General features: G+C 44.7%; 1 protein-coding gene across 1 annotated transcript in view; it reads left to right on the forward strand.

Annotated features, from left to right (window-relative positions):
• The first annotated feature begins 4,929 nt into the window (after positions 1-4,929).
• dkk3b (dickkopf WNT signaling pathway inhibitor 3b) overlaps positions 4,930-21,865 on the forward strand; it is a 35,837-nt gene continuing 18,901 nt past the window's right edge. Inside the window, exons 1-2 of the mRNA XM_041196756.1 lie at positions 4,930-5,198; positions 20,497-20,619. Coding sequence (XP_041052690.1) covers positions 5,004-5,198; positions 20,497-20,619 — 318 coding nt within the window. The 5' untranslated portion in view covers positions 4,930-5,003. The remainder of the gene's footprint in view (positions 5,199-20,496; positions 20,620-21,865) is intronic.

A 21,865-nucleotide genomic window follows, 5' to 3' on the forward strand; every position in this document is an offset into this window, starting at 1 on the left:
AGTCTTAAATTGCTCTTTCCACCCCTCTTCATCTCACTCCAGTATATCCTTCTAATCCTTTCTTCCTCGTGTGTTTTTCTAGCTTCCCCTTGAGTGCATCTATGGCCGGAATTTTCCGGCCACATTGGCATAGGGTGTCATGGTAGGTGGGGGTTTGGGGGGTGGGGGTGGGGGGGGGGTGGCAGGGTAGGAAGATACAATGTGGTGAGAAAGCCAAAAATCAGTTTGATGCCATCGTGAAGCCAGTGTGCAATTCTCCGCACCACCTGTTAATGCCGGGCCACGTTTCCCACTGCTGCACATCAGGAGAGTCATTGTAATACATTTGCATCTTATTACCAGGCCTGCTCACTGGAATCGTTCCCCCACACCCCCCCCCCCCCGCCCCAATCCGTCAAATTTACGTCAGTGTGGCTTCAGGACGGCAGGATTCATGACTGCCTTTAAAGGCATGGACCGGCGACCTGCACTTTGAGGGGAACTCAGAGATGCGCGCACACAGCCCTGTGCAGCACTCGCAAGCATTGCATGTAGAACATCAAGGAAAAGGCACCATGCATTCATGGGGGGCACAGGCAAGTCACTTTTCTCAGCTGGCTTTCAATGCGGTGCCTGGGCAAGGGCTCCAGTGCAGGTCAGACCGGGAGGGTGGCGGAGGGGGGACTAAAGGAAATACATGGAGGGGGTGTGGAAGAGGGGGGTGGGGTGGTGCTGAGGGAAACATCCACGCACTTGAAAAAGCTTGTCAAAAGTGAGCATTCTTCCGCAGCTGAGACTGTTCAGCTGCAGCTCCATTGACATGCTTGGAGTAGGGCCTCTGGAGCTTTTCTGCCCACTCAAGCAAAGCAAAAGCATGAATTTGCCACCAATTGCTCCGGAACCTTTCACCCCTTGGGTGCAGACTGCAAATTAATGTGTGTTTTAGGGGGCAGCAGAGCAATTGGCCAACTGGGCAAGTTGTACAATCACCATGTAAAAGGTGGGCATGGCACAGTCACTGGTGGAGATGCACAGCCCCTTGCAATGTCTTTATTACGGTTTGTGCCAGTATCCATTATGGTTCAAGCTAACAGTGCAGCCTTGCAGTGCAGGTTAGAAAAAGCATGCACTGAAGCGGAGAGCACAGCATGCAGTCCAGTGGCTGAAGCTGCCGCCAATCGGTCAAGTGGAGTGGGGCGGACGTGGGTGCAGTTTTGGACAGCCATTGAGAGCACTACACACTGGCCATCCAAGTGTTGGCCAGCATTCTCCTACATGCGTGAAAGGGCCTTCAGACTTAACCAAGAGAGGTCTTTAGTACACCTATGCAAACCCATGCATCACTCTTTTTGATCCTGCAGAGGAAAACATCAGGATCATGGAGCCTGGTGATTAAGCGGTGTGCCACATGGCTTACAGGGAGCAGAGAAGAAGAGAGTGGCAGAGGCGCCTGCCTTGGCAAAGGGAACAGCACCTCCCTCAAGATGAAGAGGCAGCAGGGCCTGCTGCTCACATTACTGAAGATCCACAGCAAGCCATCGCTCGTCGGTGCCTCACTAGAATCAGGGCCTGTAGACGGTGTCTATCATTCTTACCGAGAACCAATATCGCTGAAGACTGTGCATGTCTAGGAAACTGGTTGGTTACATATGCCACCTGCTGCATGATTTGGTGCCAAGGGGAATTGGAGGACATCCGCTGCCAATGGCCGTGAAAGTGGCTGTGGTGCTCAATCTTTTACGCCAGTGGCTCCTTCCAGGGCTCCTAAGGTGACCTGTGCGGTATCTTGCAAGTCTCCATGCACAAGTGTATCCAGGAGGTCATGGATGCCATCTTCATGAAGGCACAGAACTTTGTGCAATATGCCTCAGATCAGGAAAGCCAGGAAGCAAGAGTGCTGGAATTTGCACAGATCTCTGGTTTTCCACAGGTGCAGGGTGCCATCAACTGCACTCACATGGTGCATAGGTCTCCTTGGCAACAAGCAGTCAACTATGTCAACCACAAGGGCTTCCACTCGCTGAATGTCCAGCCGGCATGTGACCGCTACAAACACATCCTACAGATCTGCGCACGATAGCCAGGGAGCGTCCATGTATCTTACATCCTTAGCAGGTCTCAGAACCCTGACATCTTCCAGGGTCCACAGAGGCTGCAGGATTGGCTCCTCAGGGACACAGGCTACCCACACAGGACTTGCCTGTGCGTCGGCCTCAGACTGCAGCAGTCAGTGCTAATTCATCCGATGATTCACATGTGGACCGGTCATTGATCAAGTCAATCAGAGAAGAATAAATAACCTGCCGTCTAGTGTTAGCTGTAGTTTTCTGGGCTGCACTCTTGCCTTAGAGTCAAATGGTCCACTCCAAAGATTTAAACACATATTCCAGGCTGACACTCCAGTGTAGTACTGAGGGCTGCACTGTTGGAGGTGACATCTTATGAGATTTTAAGTCATGTCTCATTTCTCCTCTCAGATATATGCAAAGGATCCCATGCTGAATATTTATTCCTCAACCAATACCTAAAACAGATTAACTGGTCATTATCACATTGCTGTTTCTGGGAGTTTGCTGTGTCCATTTTGACTACAGTGTGCCCTAAATTAAAACTGTGACTACATCTCAAAATATTTAAGCATTTATGAAGTGATTTGGGATGTCCTGCAGTTGTGAATGGTGCCATAGAAATGTGCAGTCTTAGAACTTAGTAGCAAATACCTGCGGCTGGATTTTTGTGTCCTCTTGGAGGAGGGAATGGATTCAGAATGGCAAAAACTTTAGTTTTTTAGCTGCAACTTTGAATTTCCTGTACCTTCCCAACTCCATACCATTTTCATATGGCCATTTTACAGGTCAGGGATGGCGTGAGTCACGAACTGACATGTACATCCACTGAAGTCAGGGTACCCATTATAGGATCCAGGGGTAATGGTTAGAAGGCCCAGATCGGTTCTCTGGGACTTCATTCCCAGTTCTTTGGTTACATCCTAGGCCCTGTAGCCCTCATCCTTCATGCTCCATCACCACCCCCATCCACTCCCTATGCCACCTCTATGTCCCAATGCCAACTCAATACCAACTCATGCCTCCCCACCCATCCCCAAAGGTCCTTCATTACCTCCATGCCAACCCATGGCCCTTGATTGCTCATTCAGCCAGTGTACACTATGCGCAGAACCAATGAACCCTATAGTAACAATGGCATGTGTGAAACTGCATAGAAAAAACATCCATTCAGAATTGTTTGAAATAAAGGTGTTCCTTTAACTATATAAAAATGTCAATCAAACAGACCATTAAAGTATTAGTAACAGAAGCTTTAGCACTTGACACCTCTTAACCTTGTGCAAATAAACAGTGAGATATTGACAAAAGCGATCACAGAAAAAATAACTCATTATATCACAGAAATGGCAATCAAGCAAAGCGAATACTTCCCTGATCTGTGTAAACAAACTCACACACATAATCCTTTTATAGGAGTCTGGGCTCTCAGCCTTTCAAAAGGTTCCCAATTCCAGACTATGGTTCAGAACTCCTCTGAGTTCCATGAACCATGAGTCATGGGGAAGCTAGCCTGACTCGATGAAAATTGCAGGGGTCTAGATGTCTACCCCGGCAACAGAGCCAGCCAAGTCCAAGTACAAGCTCAATCCTTGCACCCTTATCCCATGCCATCGAAAATTGGGGACACGGGAATGGAGGCCGGAATCCTGCTTGCCATTTTTAAATGCCTCCAGAGTCCTTCCAACTCTGTGAAAACCCAGCCCTCTATGTTTCTCTACAGTGTGTGCTGTTGAGATCCTGCCAGACTAAATGGGGTACTAAATTCATAATTACTGCTAATCACCCTCTTTGGCCCTGAAAAGCTAATTTTGTATTTATTGAATATCATTATTTTTCCATTATGATTAAAAATGCCACATATTTTAAAATATATAAAGTTTGTTTATCGTTATTTTAGTTCTGTACTAATCCAATGATAACCATGAATTTTGATATCTGAACTTTTAAATTAAAAGTAAAGGGATTCAGTGCTTTTAAATTCCTAGTTTGCTGTCTGTGAGAATACTTCAACACAAATGGCTGCTTACCAAGCTTGATGGCATGGCTGCTGCATGCTTAGGAATGCTATGGGCTAGCGCCAAATTCAAACTGATGTTGGGAAATGTCTGTATTCTGCTGCAAACTCCCTATCTATTATTGCAAACTCCCTACATATCACTGCAACCTCTCTGCACATTACTGCAAACTCCCTACATATCACTGCAACCTCTCTGCATGTTACTGCAAACTCCCTACATATCACTGCAACTTCTCTGCATGTTACTGCAAAACCCTTATGTATTACTGCAACTCCCTGCATGTTACTGCGAACTCCCTACATATCACTGCAACCTCTCTGCATGTTACTGCAACACCCTTACATATCACTGCAACCTCTCTGCATGTTACAGCAAACTCCCTACATATCACTGCAACCACTCAGCATGTTACTGCGAACTCCCTACATATCACTGCAACCTCTCTGCATGTTACTGCAAAACCCTTACATATTACCGCAATCTCTGCATGTTACTGCAAAACTTACATATCACTGCAACCTCTCTGCATGTTACTGCAAAACCCTTACATATCACTGCAACCTCTCTGCATGTTACTGCAAACCCTTACATATTACCGCAACCTCTCTGCATGTTACTGCAAAACCCTTACATATTACCGCAACCTCTTTGCATGTTACTGCAAAATTCTTACATATTACCGCAAATTCCCTACATATTACTGAAAACTGGCAACATTTTAATGCAAATTGCCCGCATTTTGCTTCGGTTCCGCGGAAAGTTTTGCCACCTAGCGCCTCCTGCAGCCGGAGAAGTACGCGGAGCCGCCGATTGGCGGCGGCTGGGGGCCGGGGGCGGGGCTCAGAGGAACTCGGAAGCGCGAGACTCCGGGAGACCTGGGGAGTGGAGCCGGTGCAGAGGTTGCAGCAGCGGAGAGGAGAGCGGTGCATTGAGCAGCATGCAAAGCTGCATCCTCTTCCCCCTGCTGCTGTTCCTGGCCATCTCTGCTTGCTGCAATCCGGCTCTGCTCAGAGAGCTGCCCCGGGGAGATGCTGCAGAGAACTTGGACCAAGCGACTCTCAAGGAGATGTTCCAGGAGGTGGAAGAGCTGATGGAGGACACACAACAAAAGCTACAAGGAGCAGCTCGGGAGGTGAATTACTTCATTTCCTCTGCATTGATGCCGTTCTCGATATGCACTGTTTATCAGCGCAATGCAGCTGTTGCAGAATCTATATATTCTTTTTGCAATTTCTGCATTATATTGCAAAACAGCCGCCAGATCAATTGATCACAAAACAAAAATAAAAATACCTGGAAAAACTCAGCAGGTCAGCCTTCCCTGCACGTGAGATATTATAACATAAAGACGTAAAAGAATTCAACCTATTTAAGGAAGTTAACGAATCTGTAATTGCATCCCAGATTTTAATTATTAAATTCATCTCTCTGGTAATTAGGAATAGTTTATACAATTGCTAATGAAGAAGAACACTGCACTTTTAAATCAATGTCACTATTTGTTGTGCACTCTCTGCTTAATAACATTCCAGATTTTTGGCTTTCTCCTAAACATCTGTACTAATGTTTTAGTGTTTATGGGTTGTAGAATAGAAGAGGAATTAATGCTAACTTTTAGTAAATAGTTGGGTTTACTCATGAGAAGTTCTCGCCCCCCCACCCTCTTTTTTGTTTCGTATCTTTCCATTTAGTACAGTCCTGAATTATTTTAAATCCTCCAAATTCTCTTATTTTTAAATTCATTCACGGGATGTGGGCTTCGCTGGCTGGGCCAGCATTTATTGCCCAGCCCTAGTTGCCCTTGAGAAGGTGGTAGTGAGCTGCCTTCTTGAACTGCTGCAGCCTATGTGATGTAGGTACACCTACAGTGCTGTTAGGAAGGGAGATCCAGGAATTGACCCAGTGACAGTGAAGGAACGGCGATATATTTCCAAGTCAGGATGGTGAATGACTTGGAGGGGAACTTCCAGATGGTGGTGATCCCACCTATCTGCTGCCCTTGTCCTTCTAGATGGTAGTGGTCGTGGGTTTGGAGGGTGCTGTCTAAGGAACCTTGGTGAATTCCTGCAGTGCATCTTGTAGATGGTACACATTGCTGCTACTGTGCGTTGGTGGTGGAGGGAGTGAATATTTGTGGACGTGGTGCCAATCAAGCGGGCTGCATTGTACTGGACGGTGTCAAACTTCTTGAGTGTTGCGGAAGTTGCACTTATCCAGGTAAGCGGGGAGTATTCCATCACACTCCTGATTTGTGCCTTGTAGATGGTGGACAGGCATTGGGGAGTCAGGAGGTAAGTTATTTGCCACAGGATTCCTAGCCTCTGACCTGCTCTTGTAGCCACAGTATTTATATGGCTAGTCCAGTTCAGTTTCTGGTCAGTGGTAACCTCCAGATGTTGATAGTGGGGGATTCAGTGATGGTAATGTCATAGAACATCATGGGGCAATGGTTGGATTCTCTCTTGTTGGAGATGGGCATGTCCTGACACTTGTGTGATGTGAATGTTACTTGCCACCTCAGCCCACCTCATTTTTAGGTTTGCCTGGTGCTGCTCTTGGTATGCCCTCCTGCTTTCTTCTTTGAACTGGAGTTGATCCCCTGGCTTGATGGTAATGGTAGAGTGGGGGTGTTATAACCAATGCAGTTGGTAATGCGGGGTTATTTAAAAATCCCAGAGGGAAACTTGAAACAACTGTCATAACCTACAATTTTAAGTGTTATGTTTGACATGTGACTCTAAATTCAGGAATCAGATCGCCAGTTCTTGAGGTTTTACATTAAACTAAATGAAACATTTTATTAATTTACACAGGTTAAAAAATGTACACTTGGCTACAAGTTACTATTATCATAACTTTTAATAAATTCCCAAACTATTCTCCATTAAGGCAACAGCAATCCATAGACTTAACCAAACGCCAGGCAAAGTATTTTCACCATGTGAGTTCAAAACCTGTGGAGACAAGTTGGAGGCTTACAGTTGCTTTTGATCTTACATTGCCTCTGCTTTCCATACCTGAAAACTGCTGCAGTTATACCTACCATCACTGATTGAATTCAAATTCTCATCGTCTCACCAGCCTCTTTGAACTTCACCTTTTAACAATGAAACCCCTTTCATCGTATCAATTTTATTAGTAATATAAACATATTGCTTGGTAGCTGCTAGATAGGCATCAGTTTTCACCCTACTTCTTGAATGCCCTATTCAAAAATGCAAATACACGCTATCTCGCTTACATATCAAAACTAGTGCGCAATAAAGCACCCAGACTAGCTGGCTTTAATCCAATTAAGATACACCCATAGACTAAACTTCTATTTTAAAAGAAAACTTTTTTTCCAAAATATTATATACGTTAATAGCTTTGTGACAGGGGATATGATGGGCCATGAGATTACAGATTGTGTTTGAGTACAGTTCTGCTGCTGCTGATAGTCCACAGTGCCTCATGGATACCCAGTCTTGAGTTGCTACATCCGTTCGAAATCTATCCCATTTAGCACAGTGGTCATGCCACACAAGGCGATGGAGGGTTTCCTTAATGTGAAGGCGGGACTTCGTCTCCACAACGACTGTGCAGTGATCACTTCTACCGATACTGTCATGGACAGATGCATCTGCAACAGATAGGTTGGTGAGGTTGAGGTCAAGTATGTCCTTCCTTCTTATCGGTTCCCTCACCACCTGCTGCAGACCCAGTCTAGCAGCTATGTCCTTTAGGAATCGGCCAGATCGGTCGGTAGTGGTGCTACTGAGCCAGTCTTGGTGATGGACATTGAAGTCCCTAACCCAGAGTACATTCTGTACCCTTGCCACCCTTAGTGCTTCCTCCAAGTGGTGTTCAACATGGGGGAGCACTGATTCATCAGCTGAGGGAGAGTGGTATGTAGTAATGAGCAAGATGTTTCCTTGCCCATGTTTGACCTGATGCCATGAGACTTCATGGGGTCTAGAGTGGATGTTGAGGACAGCCGGGGCAGCTCCCTCCCAACTGTATATCACTGTGCCATGCTGGTGGGACAGGACATACCCAGGGATGGTGATGGTGGAGTCTGGACATTACCTGTAAGATATGATCTTCCTCATAAACAAGCTTGCTTACTTATGGAATCTACTGGAGTCACTCAAGACAGTAGACGGTTTAATGAGGGGAGTTGCAGGGTTGGGATTTTGGATGAATGAGATTTTTAAGATAGCTAACTGCACTTCCAAGGAAAAAAACCAAAGGAAAAATGACTTTTATGCTAATGAACAACCTTGCTGATTTGTACCGTCTCCTGGTTCACTAACATCTCAAATTTAAAATTCTCTTCCTGCTCAAACGCATCATCGATCTTACTCCCTCACTATCTCTGTGATCTCCTATAACCCGCTGAGATATCTGCTCTCCTCTACTGCTGGCCTTTTGTGCATCCCAGATTTTCATCACTGCACTGTTAGGAGCCTTCAGCTGTCTCGGCACTAACTTCTGAAATTCCCTACCTAAATCTCTGCCTCTCTTGCCTCCTTTTAAACTGCTGCTTAAAACCAAGTTTTTGATCACCTGGCCTAGTATCCCGTTACTGTGGCTCTGTGTTACGTTTTCTTTGCTAATGCTCCTGGGACCTTTTTACTATATTAAAGGTGCTATATAAATGCAAGTTGTTTAAACTGATTCAAATTCTCAAGATGCTATGGTTCAAGACTCTAGAAACTTGAACATGTAAATTCTAGGCTGACACTTTGGCACCAAACCACTTCTCCGGTACGTCGATGATTACTTCGGTGCTGCTTCATGCTCTCGTCGGGACTTGGAAAAATTTAATAATTTTGCTTCCAATCTTCGCCCCTGCATCGTTTTGATGTGGTCCATCTCTGACACTTCCCTTCCCTTCCTTGACCTCTCTGTCTCAATCTCTGGTGATAGACTGTCCACCAATATCCATTACAAGCCTACCGACTCCCACAGCTACCTTGACTACAGCTCCTCACACCCTGCTTCCTGTAAGGACTCCATCCCATTCTCTCAGTTCCTTCACCTCCGTCGCATCTGTTCCGATGATGCTACCTTCAAAAACAGTTCCTCTGACATGTCCTCCTTCTTCCTTAACCGAGGCTTTCCACCCACGGTCGTTGACAGGGCCCTCAACCGTGTCCGGCCCATCTCTCGCGCATCTGCCCTCATGCCTTCTCCTCCCTCCCAGAAACATGATAGGGTCCCCCTTGTCCTCACTTATCACCCCACCAGCCTCCGCATTCAAAGGATCATCCTCCACCATTTCCGCCAACTCCAGCATGATGCCACCACCAAACATGTCTTCCATTCACCCCCCCCCCCCCCCCCCCCCCCGGCGGCATTGCGTAGGGATCGTTCCCTCCAGGACACCCTGGTCCACTCCTCCATCACCCCCTACTCCTCAACCCCCACCCATGGCACCTCCCCATGCCTACGCATAAGATGCAACACCTGCCCCTTCACTTCCTCTCTCCTCACCGTCCAAGGGCCCAAACACTCCTTTCAAGTGAAGCAGCATTTCACTTGCATTTCCCCCAACTTAGTCTACTGTATTCGTTGCCCCCAATGCGGTCTCCTCTACATTGGAGAGACCAACTGTAAACTGGGCGACCGCTTTACAGAACACCTGCGGTCTGTCTGCAAGAATGACCCAAACCTCCCTGTTGCTTGCCATTTTAACACTCCACCCTGCTCTCTTGCCCACATGTCTGTCCTTGGCCTGCTGCATTGTTCCAGTGAAGCCCAACGCAAACTGGAGGAATAGCACCTCATCTTCCGACTAGGCACTTTACAGCCTTCCAGACCGAATATTGAATTCAACAACTTTAGGTCTTGAGCTCCCTCCTCCATCCCCACCCCCTTTCTGTTTCTTCCTCCTTCCTTTTGTTTGTTTTTTTTCCCCAATAATTTATATAGATTTTTCTTTTCCCACCTATTTCCATTATTTTAAAATCTTTTATGCTCTCCCACCCCCACTAGAGCTATACCTCGAGTGCCCTACCATCCATTCTTAATTAGCACATTCGTTTAGATAATATCACCAAATTCAACACCTGTGTTCTTTTGTTCTTTTGTCTGTGACATCTTTTTATGAACTGCTCCTATCACTGCTTGCTTGTCCCTACAACAACACCCACCCTCCACTCCCCCCCCCCCCCCCCCCCCCCCCAAACCAGCTTATATTTCCCTCTCCTTGTAAAGAAAAATCAGTTCTGTTGAAGGGTCATGAGGACTTGAAACATCAACTCTTTTCTTCTCCGCCGATGTTGCCAGACCTGCTGAGTTTTTCCAGGTAATTCTGTTTTTGTTTTCACTTTAGGAGATGTTGGGTGACAGGTCCCTTAATAGGTGATAACCATAAGGATGAGGGAGGTTTAATGAGGAAATTCCAGAGCTTGGGGCATAGCTGTCAATGGTGGCTTGATGGCAATTGGGATGCTTGGGAAACCAGATTTGGAAAAGCAGAGACGTTGGAGGGTTGTAAGGTGGGAGGAGGTTAGTGAAATAGGAATTTCAGTAACTGTGATCTTGTTAGTTGTTTCTAAATTGCTGTGTTTTTTTTAATAGTGACCTTTTAATTAGCCTTTAGCTTCTGTTATGGACAAGGTGGGGGGGGGGGGTGTTATTTCAAACAGCCCTGATTTCTACCCTCACTACCCATCTGTAAACACAAAGGGGCCTTGATTTGTTCCCCCCTTTATGTGCAACGGTGTGTTTCCCAACCCCATAGTTTTGGTGTGATCCAACTTTCTATTAATAACTCCACAGCAAACTCGAGATAGGATAAACTAAGAGGCTTAGTTTATTTGCACACACTCAAAGCATAGGGGAGGGGGGATCACTACGTAGCCCCTTGTGCATTTGTACAGTGAAAGAGGGATAGAAAAAGAAAGATTTACAGAGCAAAGGCCACAGAGAAAGGAATTATTGTTTCACGTGTCCAGAGCCCAGAACCAAAGTCCAATGAGGTATTCCTCCACAGACATCGGCAGGCTGAACTGATGCTGGATAATTCACTTTTCCACTAGAGTTGACCTCCACGATGAGATGGCATGCAAAGATGAATCAATCTTGTATGCAATGGTACAGAAGTTCCAGTCGAAACAGTGTAGATGGAGCCAGGTATTCAGCCTTGTCAGATCCCCTTACCAGTGCTGTTGCTACGTAAATGGAAAGATGGCAGACTGAGGTTTTTCAGTACCACAAGACAATATTACTGGCTTCTCCAGGTAGGGGTTCATGTCACAAGACTCCTACCTCTCCACTCTGGCTTTGACAAAGGATGTATATCCCTTTGTCTGGGTCCTTGAGGTTGTCAGTGTTCCAACCATTAATCCTTGAAAAGGAGGTTGTGGGGTCTTTCGTCCTAGCAGATGAATCGGCTTCAGTTGGCCAGGCCTGGCGTATGAACTGTAGATGGCCTATGTATAGTTCCTTTTGAATTTGGTCACTGCAGCGCACAGGGTTAGGGAAACTTCTGAGATAACAAGGTGCAAGTTTCTTCGATACTGCCCTGATAGCTCCTTTTGTTCGTGGTCACGGACAGACATAGCTTCAGCCATTGTCCAGCTTTTAAAATTTTAGAAATTAACCATGAGGAAATCTATATTTCTTTTTTATAAAAATGCATAATGTGAGGTCTTAACCCGCTGATACTTCAAACAACTCTAGATATTTCTAAATTGGGAATTAGGAACGTCTAAAAAGGAAACTTCATGGTTAGAGTATAAGTCATTAAAATATACAACCGAGACACTGGATGTTGGATATTACATTTACTTAAAAGAAGGCAGTCGTAGAATTCTAGATCGATGTGATTACTTGTTGCTGAATCAATGATAAAATTTGAGTTGCATGTTAAGTTGAATTAAGAGTTGCATGTACAAAGTGTAGGTAAGAAGAATGTCTTGGCAACCTGCCTGACTGTGGTGAGTTACAGCTGCCAATCCTGGCCATAATTTTAATGAGAGGCTTAAATCAGGCTGTGAGAGGTAATTTGTTCACACATTCCTCTCACTGTATCATGGGATTGATTGTTTCTCTAAAGAAAAATAATTTCAGTATAGACAAGTGTGAGATGGTGCATTTAGGTAGAAGGAACACAGGGTTGCGGAATAATTTGAGACCTCAGGCGGTGGTCATCCCTGTCCTTTTGTGAGTTGCCCCAGGCCAAGGTAAGGATTATGAATCATGGACAAGGGTGGAACCAGCAAATTCTTGGTGCGAAGGCAGAAGAGCTGGAACCTCGAGGGACAAAGGCTGTTTAGAGGCGGAGGATCCTTTGGGAAGAGGACTTGTGTTTCCTTTAAGCACATGTGAGGAAGGCAACAGGAAACCACCTCATGTATCCTTTCCCCTGGTCATGTTGCTCATTGAAGCTGAAAATGGGAGGTTTTTACAAGCAACTGAAGTGCAAGACTGTGAGGCATGAAGAAATGAGCAGAGAACTGGCCCTCAGGCAGACCATTACTGCGATACAATAGAGCCTCATGCTACATGGAAAATCAGTGTCTAAATGGTGTGGAGGAACAGAGATGTCCGCTTGTCCAGATATACAAATCACTAAAAGGTTAATGAGGCCATTTTAAAAAAGAGCAAAGTAGTGGGGTTCACTTCTAGAGCAATAGAATTGAAAACTCAGAAGTTACATTAAACTTGTACAGAGCCTTGGTTAGATCACCTGTGGAGTACTGAGCATAACTCTGTTCTCATATTAAGAAAACAGCGTAAGGGCACAGGGGAAGGGGCAAAAAGAATTTAAGGATGATACTAGATTGAGAGGTTAGCCCTATTGGGAAAGATTGAACAGTTTGGAGATCTTTTCTCTGGAAAATAGAAGGCTTGATTGGTGACTTGATAGAGGCCTTTAAGGGTAGGCAAAGAGAAGATGTCTTGACCTATCTGAAAAACCTGAACTAGGAATCATAAATATGAGAGTCACTAATAAATTCAGTAGTAATTCATCAGAAGCTCCTTTGCCCAGAGTGGTTAGAATGTGGAATTGTTACCATTTGGACTGATTGAGGTGAATTGCATAGATGCATTTAAGGGGAAGCTGGATAAAAACATGAGGAAGAAAGAAATAGAAGGAAATGTTGATAGCATGAGAAGTAAGGTTGTAGGAGGCTCACATGGAGTATAAACACTGGCATGGACAATTTGGGCCGAATGGACTGTTTCTGTACTGTAAAATAGTGTGTAACAGGTATGGTCAGCTTTAAATGTTGGTGAGTGGATGAACTCTTATCAGATGTGTTATGGACAGGAGGGAGTTTAACTTAAACAGTCCTGATTCCTCCTCTCACCACCCTTTAGTAAAAAGAAAAGTGTTCTTATTGATAACCCCACAGAAAACTTGGGATTGGGTAAACTCGGGTGGTTTATTCACACGTACTCAAACACAAGAGGAAGGGTGCAACATAGCCTCCTTTATTGCTCGTACAATAAAAGAGGGGGAGTGGGATAAAAAAAAAGAAAGATTTACAGGACAAAAACCACAGAATAAAGAATTATTGTTTCACGTGAGCCCGGAGTCCAGAATCCAAGTCCAATGGCGTATTTTTTCACAGAGGTCGGCAGATCGAAGACTGATGCTGGATAATCCACTTTTCCGGTAGAGGTGACTTCCACAATGGGATGGGCACGTAGAGATGAATTATTCCCGTCAGCACTGGTATAGAAGTTACAGTAGAAACAGTGTATTTGGGCATGGCCAGGCATTCACCTGGACTGAGCTCTTGTTCTGAACTGCTGCTTGTTAGATAGAAAATGACAGACTGGCAGTAGAGCAAGATAGTGTTTAAGGTTCCTCCAGCGGTCATGCCACATGACTTCCACCTGTTTACTTTAGATTTTACAAAGGATGAATATTCTTTTGTCTGCATTCTTGAGATTGTTAATGCCTCAACCATTAAGAATTTTGAAGGAGGTTGCAGGGTCCTTTGTCCTAGCAGATTGTTTGTCTCCATTGGCCAGGCCTGGCTTAGGAAATATAGATGGCTTTTGTATAATTCCCTTTGAATTTGATCTCTGCAGTCACAGGGGTCATTGGCGTCTCTTCAGAGATAGTGAGGTGTCAGCTTCTCTCATATTGCCAGAAAATTCCTTTTGTTCTGGGTGACAGGCAGACATAGCTTCAGTCTTTTCAAAGTCTTTGCCCAGTTTTTAAAGTTTTAGGAAGTAGCCATGATGATATATATTTCATGAAAATATGGTGTGAGGCCGTGGCTCCATGACAGACGTAAAATGCAAAATGTATAATCCACCTGGAGGTGGAGAAAGTTAACTCAACTCGCACCCATCAGGAACGTTAATGTGTACAAAGAGACGTCTTTTCAACAGAGAATTTCCTGAAACTCCAGGCAGCAAGCCAAAATACCCTGGAAGAAATTTTGCACCACAGGGGATTAGAGTTAAATGTAAACTTGATTCACCTTATATAGTTAGTCAAGCCACTTCACGTGGAGAGGATACTTGTATTAAAATAAGGGAGAACTTGCATTTCTCTAGCACCTTTCATAATCTCCAATCTCCAAAGCACTTTACAGCCAAGGAAGTACTTTTGAAGTGTAATCACTGTTGTAATGTGGGAAACACAGCAGCCGACTTGTGCACAGCAAGTTCCCACAAACAGTAATGGGATAATGACCAGTTAATCTGTTTTAGTGATGTTTGAGCAGTAAATATTTGCCAGGACACCAGGGAGAACTGGTCTACTCTTTGTAATAGTGTGTGGGCTGTTTGACATTCACCTTTGGGGATTTGAGAGTGTAGATGTAAAAGTTCTTGGAGATTAGGAATGATGGGATATTTGGTGGTATCTTGGCTAGATCACGTGGGGTACTGACCACGTTTCTGTTCTCCATATTTAGAATACAGTCTATATGCATTAGAGAAGAAGCATTGTGGTAATGCCGCTGGACTAGTAATCCAGAGGTCCAGGCTAATTTTCTGCGGACACTGGTTCAAATCTCGCCATGGCAGCTGGTGGAATTTAAATTCAATTAATATAAAATTTAGGATTGAAAAGCAAGTCTCAATAATGATGACCATGAAGCCATCATTGTCGTAATACCCATGTGGTTCACTAATATCCTTTAGGGAAGGAAATCTGCCATCCTTACCTGGTCTGGCCTACATGTGACCCCAGACCCACATTAATATGGTTGACTCTTAACTGCCTTCTGAAATGGCCAAGCAAGCCACTCAGTACAAGGGCAATTAGGGATGAGCAACAAATGCTGGCCTTTCCAGTGACACCCACATCCCATAAAAGAGTTTTTAAAAAATGCATTTAAGAGGAAGCAAGATAAACGAAGAAGGAGAAAGGAATATGTTGATAGCGTGATATGAAGTAAGGTGGTAGGAGGCCCTCGTGAAGCATAAAAATTGCCATGGACCAACTGGGCCAAATGCCCTGTTTTCTGTGCTGCGAATGCTGTAGCTAACCCCAATTTTTCCTTCCTGCCCCTTACTGCTCAGTGACTGATTTTGTTTGTTGCATTTGGGGACTTTATGCACATGAGATCTATAGAGAAGGAAGATGTTGCTGTATTTCACTTGAATGATAGCCTTGAAAGGATAAGACAGGTTAGTATCTAATCATTGGTAACCATACACCAGATCTTAAAATACCTACAGGCAACAACGTGAGGGATCTACTAGTCTCTTGGTTGATTTTAAAAATGTTTTTTATTAACTTTTTAACCGTATCAAGTGCTAAGTACTTTGAATCTATTTTTTTTCCAAAGAAGATGCTGTCAAACTCAGTGAAAGAGGAGGTAGTTGAGACACTGGATGGGCTAAAAATTGCTAAAGAGAGGAAGCATTGCACAGGCTTGCTGTGCTTAAAGTTCAAAGGCACCAGGACTGGTTGGGATGCAACTGAGGATACTAAGGGTGGAAATTGCAGAGGCATTGGCCATAACCTTCCAATCCTCCTTAGATACAGGGATGGTGCCAGAGGACTGGAGAATTACAAATGTTATAGAAAGGGTGTAAGGATAAGGTCAGCAACTATAGACCAGTCAGCTTAACCTCGGTGGTGGGAAAGCTATTAGAAATGATAATCCGGGACAAAATTAATAGTCACTTGGACAAATGTGGATTAATGAAGGAAAGCCAAATGAAGGAAAGCCAGCATAGGTTGTTAAACTGAGTTTTGTTTTGATGAGGTAACAAGAGAGGGCTGAAGGAGGCTGATGAGGGTAACGCAGTTGATATGGTGTATGTGGACTTCCAAAAAACATTTGATAAAGTGCCACATAATAGGCTTGTCAGCAAAGTTAGAGCTCGTGGAATAAAAGGGACAGTGACAGCATGGGAATGAAATTGACTGAGCGACAGGAAACGAGTGTAGTGGTGGATGGTTGTTTTTCAGACTGGAGGAAGGTATATTGTGGGGGTCTACAGGGGTTGGTATTAGGATCCCTGCTTAATAACCCAGGCTTTGGTGTCCAGGGCACAAATTCAAAATTTACAGATGACACAAAACATGAAAGTGTAATGAATAGTGAGGAGGATAACTATAGACATCAAGAAGACATAGACAGGATGGGTGAATGGACAGACACACGTGGCAGATGAAATTTAATACAGAGAAGTGTGAAGTGATGCACTTGTGCAGGAAGAACGAGAAGAGGCAATACAAATGAAAGGGTACAATTCTAAAAGGGGTTCAGGAACAGAGTGTGGACATAGAGTAGAAAATCAAGGAAGTTATGATGAATGTTTATAAAACATTGGTTCAGTGTCATCTGGAGTATTGAGTCCGAATCTGGGCACCGCACTTAGGATGGATGTGAAGGCTTTAGAGGTGTTGCAGGAAAGATTCACAAGAATGATTCCAGGGATGAGGGACTTCAGCTATGTGGACCGATTTAATAATCTGGGGCTTTTCTCCTTGAAGAAGAGAAAGTTTGAGAGGAGATTTGATAAGAGGTATTCAAAATCATGAGAGGCCTGGCTAAAGTAGATGGGGAGAAACTGTCCCCATTGGCGGATGAGTCAAGAACCAGAGAACACGGGTTTAAGGTGATTGGTAAAAGAACAAAAGGAAACATGAGGAAAAACATTTTTACACAGCGAGTGGTTACAATCTGGAATGCACTGCCTGAGAGAGTAGTGAAGGCAGATTCAGTCATGACTTTCAAAAGGGAATTGGATAAGCACCTGAAGAGACAATTTGTAGAGCTATGGGGAAGGGTTAGGGAGTGGAACTAGCTGGTTTACTTTTACAGATAGCTGGCATGGACATGATGGGCTGAACGGCCTCATTCAGAGCCATAACCATTCGATGATTCCCTGAGGTTGCTGCATTGATTATGTTTGTTTGTCATATTTGAAGCTTAGTTGAGTTGTCTTAAATGGGCAGTCACCATATGTAATAACAGTGAAAAAAATCCGTTTTCGTTTTATTCATTTGCGGGAAGTGAGCATCACTGGCTAGGCTTGCATTTATTGCCCAAACCTAATTATCCTTGAGAAGGTGGTGCTGCTCCACCCCCTTGAATCGCTGCAGTCCTTGTGGTGTAGGTATACCCACAGTGCTGTTAGGAAGGGAGTTCCAGGATTTTGACCCAGTGTCAGTGAAGGAACGGTGATATATTTCCAAGTCAGGATGGTGTGTGGCTTGGAGGGGAACTTGCAGGTGGTGGTGTTCCCATGTGTCTGCAGACCTTGTCCTTCTAGATGGAAAAGGTCATGGATTTGGAAGGTGCTGTCGAAGGAGGTTTAGTGAGTTACTGCCGTGCATCTTGTAGATGATAGACACTGTGTGTTGGTGGTGGAGGCAGTGAATGTTTAAGGTGGTGGATGGGACACTGATCAAGTGGGTTGCTTTGTCCTGGATGGTGTTGAGCTTCGAATGTTTTTGGAGTTGCACTTGTCCAGGCATGTGGAGAGTATTCCATCACACTCCTGACATGTGCCTTGTAGATAGTGGTCAGGATTTGTGGGCTGGTGTGGGGGTGGGCCTGTTACTATCTAATATGGTATTACTCACTGCAGAGGTCCCTGTCCCTGACCTGCTCTTGTAGCCACAGCAGTGCTTCCCAAACCCTTCCCACATTGGGCAGAATTTTCCCCCCGTTGTGGGGGGGAAGTTGATGGGCTGGCGCGTGCAGACAAACTTCTGATCGGCGCCGGCACCCCCAATCGGAGGCGTGGCGCCATTTTACGTGGGCAGGCCAATTAAGGCCCGCCCAGCGTGACGTCCGCATAGAAACACTATCTGCTCCCTGTGCGGGCAGGGGGGCTCCCTAAAATTGAGAGTGTGCTCTTTCATGCATGTGCACGTAAGAGCGCACATCTCCCTGAGGCTAAGTGTAGCCTCAGGGCGATGGCCTCTACTGTCAACAATATTAAAAATAAAGAAAAAAAAATTCCCTTATATATCCCCTCATGTTATAATGTCACATGAGTTGGGACATGTTCATAATCTCCCTAACAAGTTTATTAAAAATTTTAAAACCCTACATGAAACCTTATCCCGCCAGTGGATGAGGTTTCATGTTTTTTCTAGTTGCCGCCGGGGCTCCTGGCCTGCCCGCCAACCTTAAGGTTGGACGGGCAGATCCACTAAGTACTTTAATTGCCCAGTCAATGGCCTCAATTGGCCATTGACAGGTTGGCAGGTGCGCAGCTGATTTTGCTGCACCCCCGCCTTCCTGAAAATTTAAATGGGGTGGGGTGACGTCGGGAGTTCCGCAAAGCGCCATCCTGTGTCATTTTACACGTTGGCGAGCGGGCCCTGACCCTATTTTGAGGGTTGAAAATTGCTGTGACCCTAGAGTGTGAGCCAGGTGGGGGAATAGAACTGAGAGCGTGGGGGCGAAACAGCTTTGAGAGTGGGGAGGTATGGGGGAGAGATGGGGTGCTGTTTGAACTAGAGTTTTTAAATGAAAAGCACCTGCCTTTTTCACCGGGTTTTTTTTTGGACCAGGAATCAAGCCTCAAAGATCGGTCAATTAGTCCACACCCACCACATTAAAAAAAAACGGAGGATTGAAAGGACCCTCGCAGCTGGTAACACTCAGAAGCCCCTGCTGTCTCAAAGCTCGCAAGCCCAAATTTTCATTTTGCATCCCCATTGAGGGTTACAACCCACAGTTTGGGAAGGCCTGAGCTATAGTATTTATATGGCTGGCCCAGTTCGGTTTCTTGTCAGTGGTAACCCTCAGGATGTTAATGGTGGGGAATTCAGCAATGCTGATGCTCTTGAATGTCATGGGGAGATGGTTAGATTCTTGCTTTTTGGAGATGCTACTTACCACTTATCAACCTGAGCCTGAATGTTGCTTTTTGGACATGGACAGCTTCAGTGTCTGAGGAGTTGCGAATGGTGCTGAATGTTGTGCACTCATCAGCGAACATCCCGACTTGAGACTCTTGGAGGCTTTTGTACTTCGTTAATTAATAGCAGAGCATCATGTGGTGTGGCAGACGCAGGTTGATTTACTAAAAACCAGCCATTCATAGGAACAAGAGGCCATTCAGCCCTTCAAACCTGTTCCCCCATTTAATTAGATTTTGCTGATCTATATGTTAGCTCCGAAATCCTTTGATACCATTACCCAACAAAAATCTATCAATGTCAGTCATGAAATCTCCAATGAGATTTTTTTGGGGGTGGTAGGGGAAGTCCCAAGTTTCCATTATCCTTTTGTATGGAGAAGTGTTTTCTGATTTCACCCCTGTGTGACCTAGCTGTAAGATTGTTCTGCACTCTCCCACCACAGAAAATATTTTCTCTCTATCCACCCTATCAAATCCCTGATTGTTTTCAAAACCTTGATCAGATTAACCTAAACTCAAGGGAATATAAATAGTCACTGAAATACAAACAGAAAATGCGGTGAGAACTCAGCAGGCCTGGCAACATCTGTGGAGAGGGCAACAGAGTTAACGTTTTGAGTCTGTATGACTCTTCTTCAGAGCAGCTGTTTCTAATTTGACGTGGATGTTATTAAATTCTTTTAATTTTCATACAGGTTATGTCCAGCAACTCTTAGAGATTTCTGCTCTCCTCCAATGCTGGCCTCTTAAGCTTCCCTGATTTCCATCTCTCCACCGTCGGTGGCTGTTCCTCCAGCTGCTTAAGCTCTAGTATGTACCTCCTAAACCTCTTGCCTCCCTACCCCTCTCTCTCATCCTCATGTGGCTCGGTGTCAAATTATGTTTTATAGTGCCCCTGAGATGCACCTTGGGATGATCTACTCTCCTATAAGTGTTATATAAATGCAATTTGTTGTTGAAAGCAGCTTTTGTTTATATAGTGCCTTTCAGTGTGGCAAGACACTGCAGATGCAAGAAGCAACATCATCCTTCACCTTTTAAACTTGAGGGAATACGAGCCAAGTCTGCAGAACCTGTCCTCGCCACTTCGTTCAATCGATTAAAGTGCGGGATTTGTTTTCTAAATGTAATTGCAGATGGAGTTGAAGCAAGGGAGGATGTTACGTGATCTGGAGAGTGTGTCTGACAATCACAACAAATCCAAAGCACATTCCACGGCAAGAATCTCGACCATCCACTTACAGCAGGAAATCAGGAAGGTAAGCTAACTGTAAATGTCAACCTGTTTGACGGGACAGAGCTCCTGGGATAGTCTTGCATTATGCTGCTGGGTTTGGTAGTAAAGCTCTTTCTTGAAGGCCAATTTCCCTTCTGCACAAGAATCTCAAGTGATGGTGATAAGCACAGAATTATACAGCGCTGGAGTTGGAGCTGTTTCAGCCATCGCTCCACTGGTGGCATTGTTACTTATGAGTCACAAGGTTCTGGGTTCAAGTCCTACTCCAGGACTGGAGCGCAAAAATCAAGGCGAACGCTCTTATGCAATACTGAGGGAGTGCTGCACTGTTGTAAGTGCTGTCGTTTGGATGCGGTGTTAAACCAGGGTCTTGTCTGCCTGCTCAGATGGATGTAAAAGAACCCATTGCACTATTTCGAAGAAGAGCAAGGAAACAATCCCTGAGCCAATATTTATCCCTCAATCAGCATCTCAAAAACCAATTATTTGGTCATTATTACATTACTCTTTGTGGAAGTTTGCAGTGCAATGTATTGTTTGCCGCATTTCCTACATTACAACAGTGACTGCACTTCAAAAGTACTTAATTGGTTGTAAAGTGCTTTGAGACATCCGGCGGTCGTGAAAAGCGCTATGTAAATGGAAGTCTCTTTTTTTTAAGGAGGAGGCCATGTCTTTACCAGAACTTTGAAAGAGCTACCCAATTATTCCCATTCCCCTTACTCTTGCCCTTTGGCCTGTAATTTTTTTTCCCCTTCGAGTATTTATTCAGTTCCCCTTTGAAAGTTACTATTGACTCTACTTCCACCGCACATTCAGGCAGCGCAATATGATGTGTAAAAAAAAAGAAACAACATTTTGTCAGCATCTTTTCAACAAAAAGGGTGCAATTACATTGCTTGATGTAGCCTATAGCCCAACAAATAGTGAGAAGGACGTAGAAGAACAAATCTACAGGGAAATATCAGAGAGATGTAGGCATTATAGAGTAGTTAGAAAGGGGGACTTTAATTACCCGAATGTAGACTGGGACAGTGGTAGTGTAAAGGGTGGAGAGAGGCAAAAATTCGTAGATTGTGTTCAGGAAAATTTTCTACAATACCTGTCCAATCCAACAAGAAAAGATGCACTGGACCTGGTTCTTGGAAATGAGGCGAGCCAAATAGATCAAGTGTCAGGGGGGGAACATTTAGGAGACAGCAATCATTGTATTGTACATTTTAGGATGATGTTAGAGAAGGACGATAGGCAGTCCAAAGTAAGAATAA

The sequence above is a fragment of the Carcharodon carcharias genome, chromosome 10 (assembly GCF_017639515.1).
Source record: "Carcharodon carcharias isolate sCarCar2 chromosome 10, sCarCar2.pri, whole genome shotgun sequence".
NCBI classification, from domain to species: Eukaryota; Metazoa; Chordata; class Chondrichthyes; order Lamniformes; family Lamnidae; genus Carcharodon; species Carcharodon carcharias.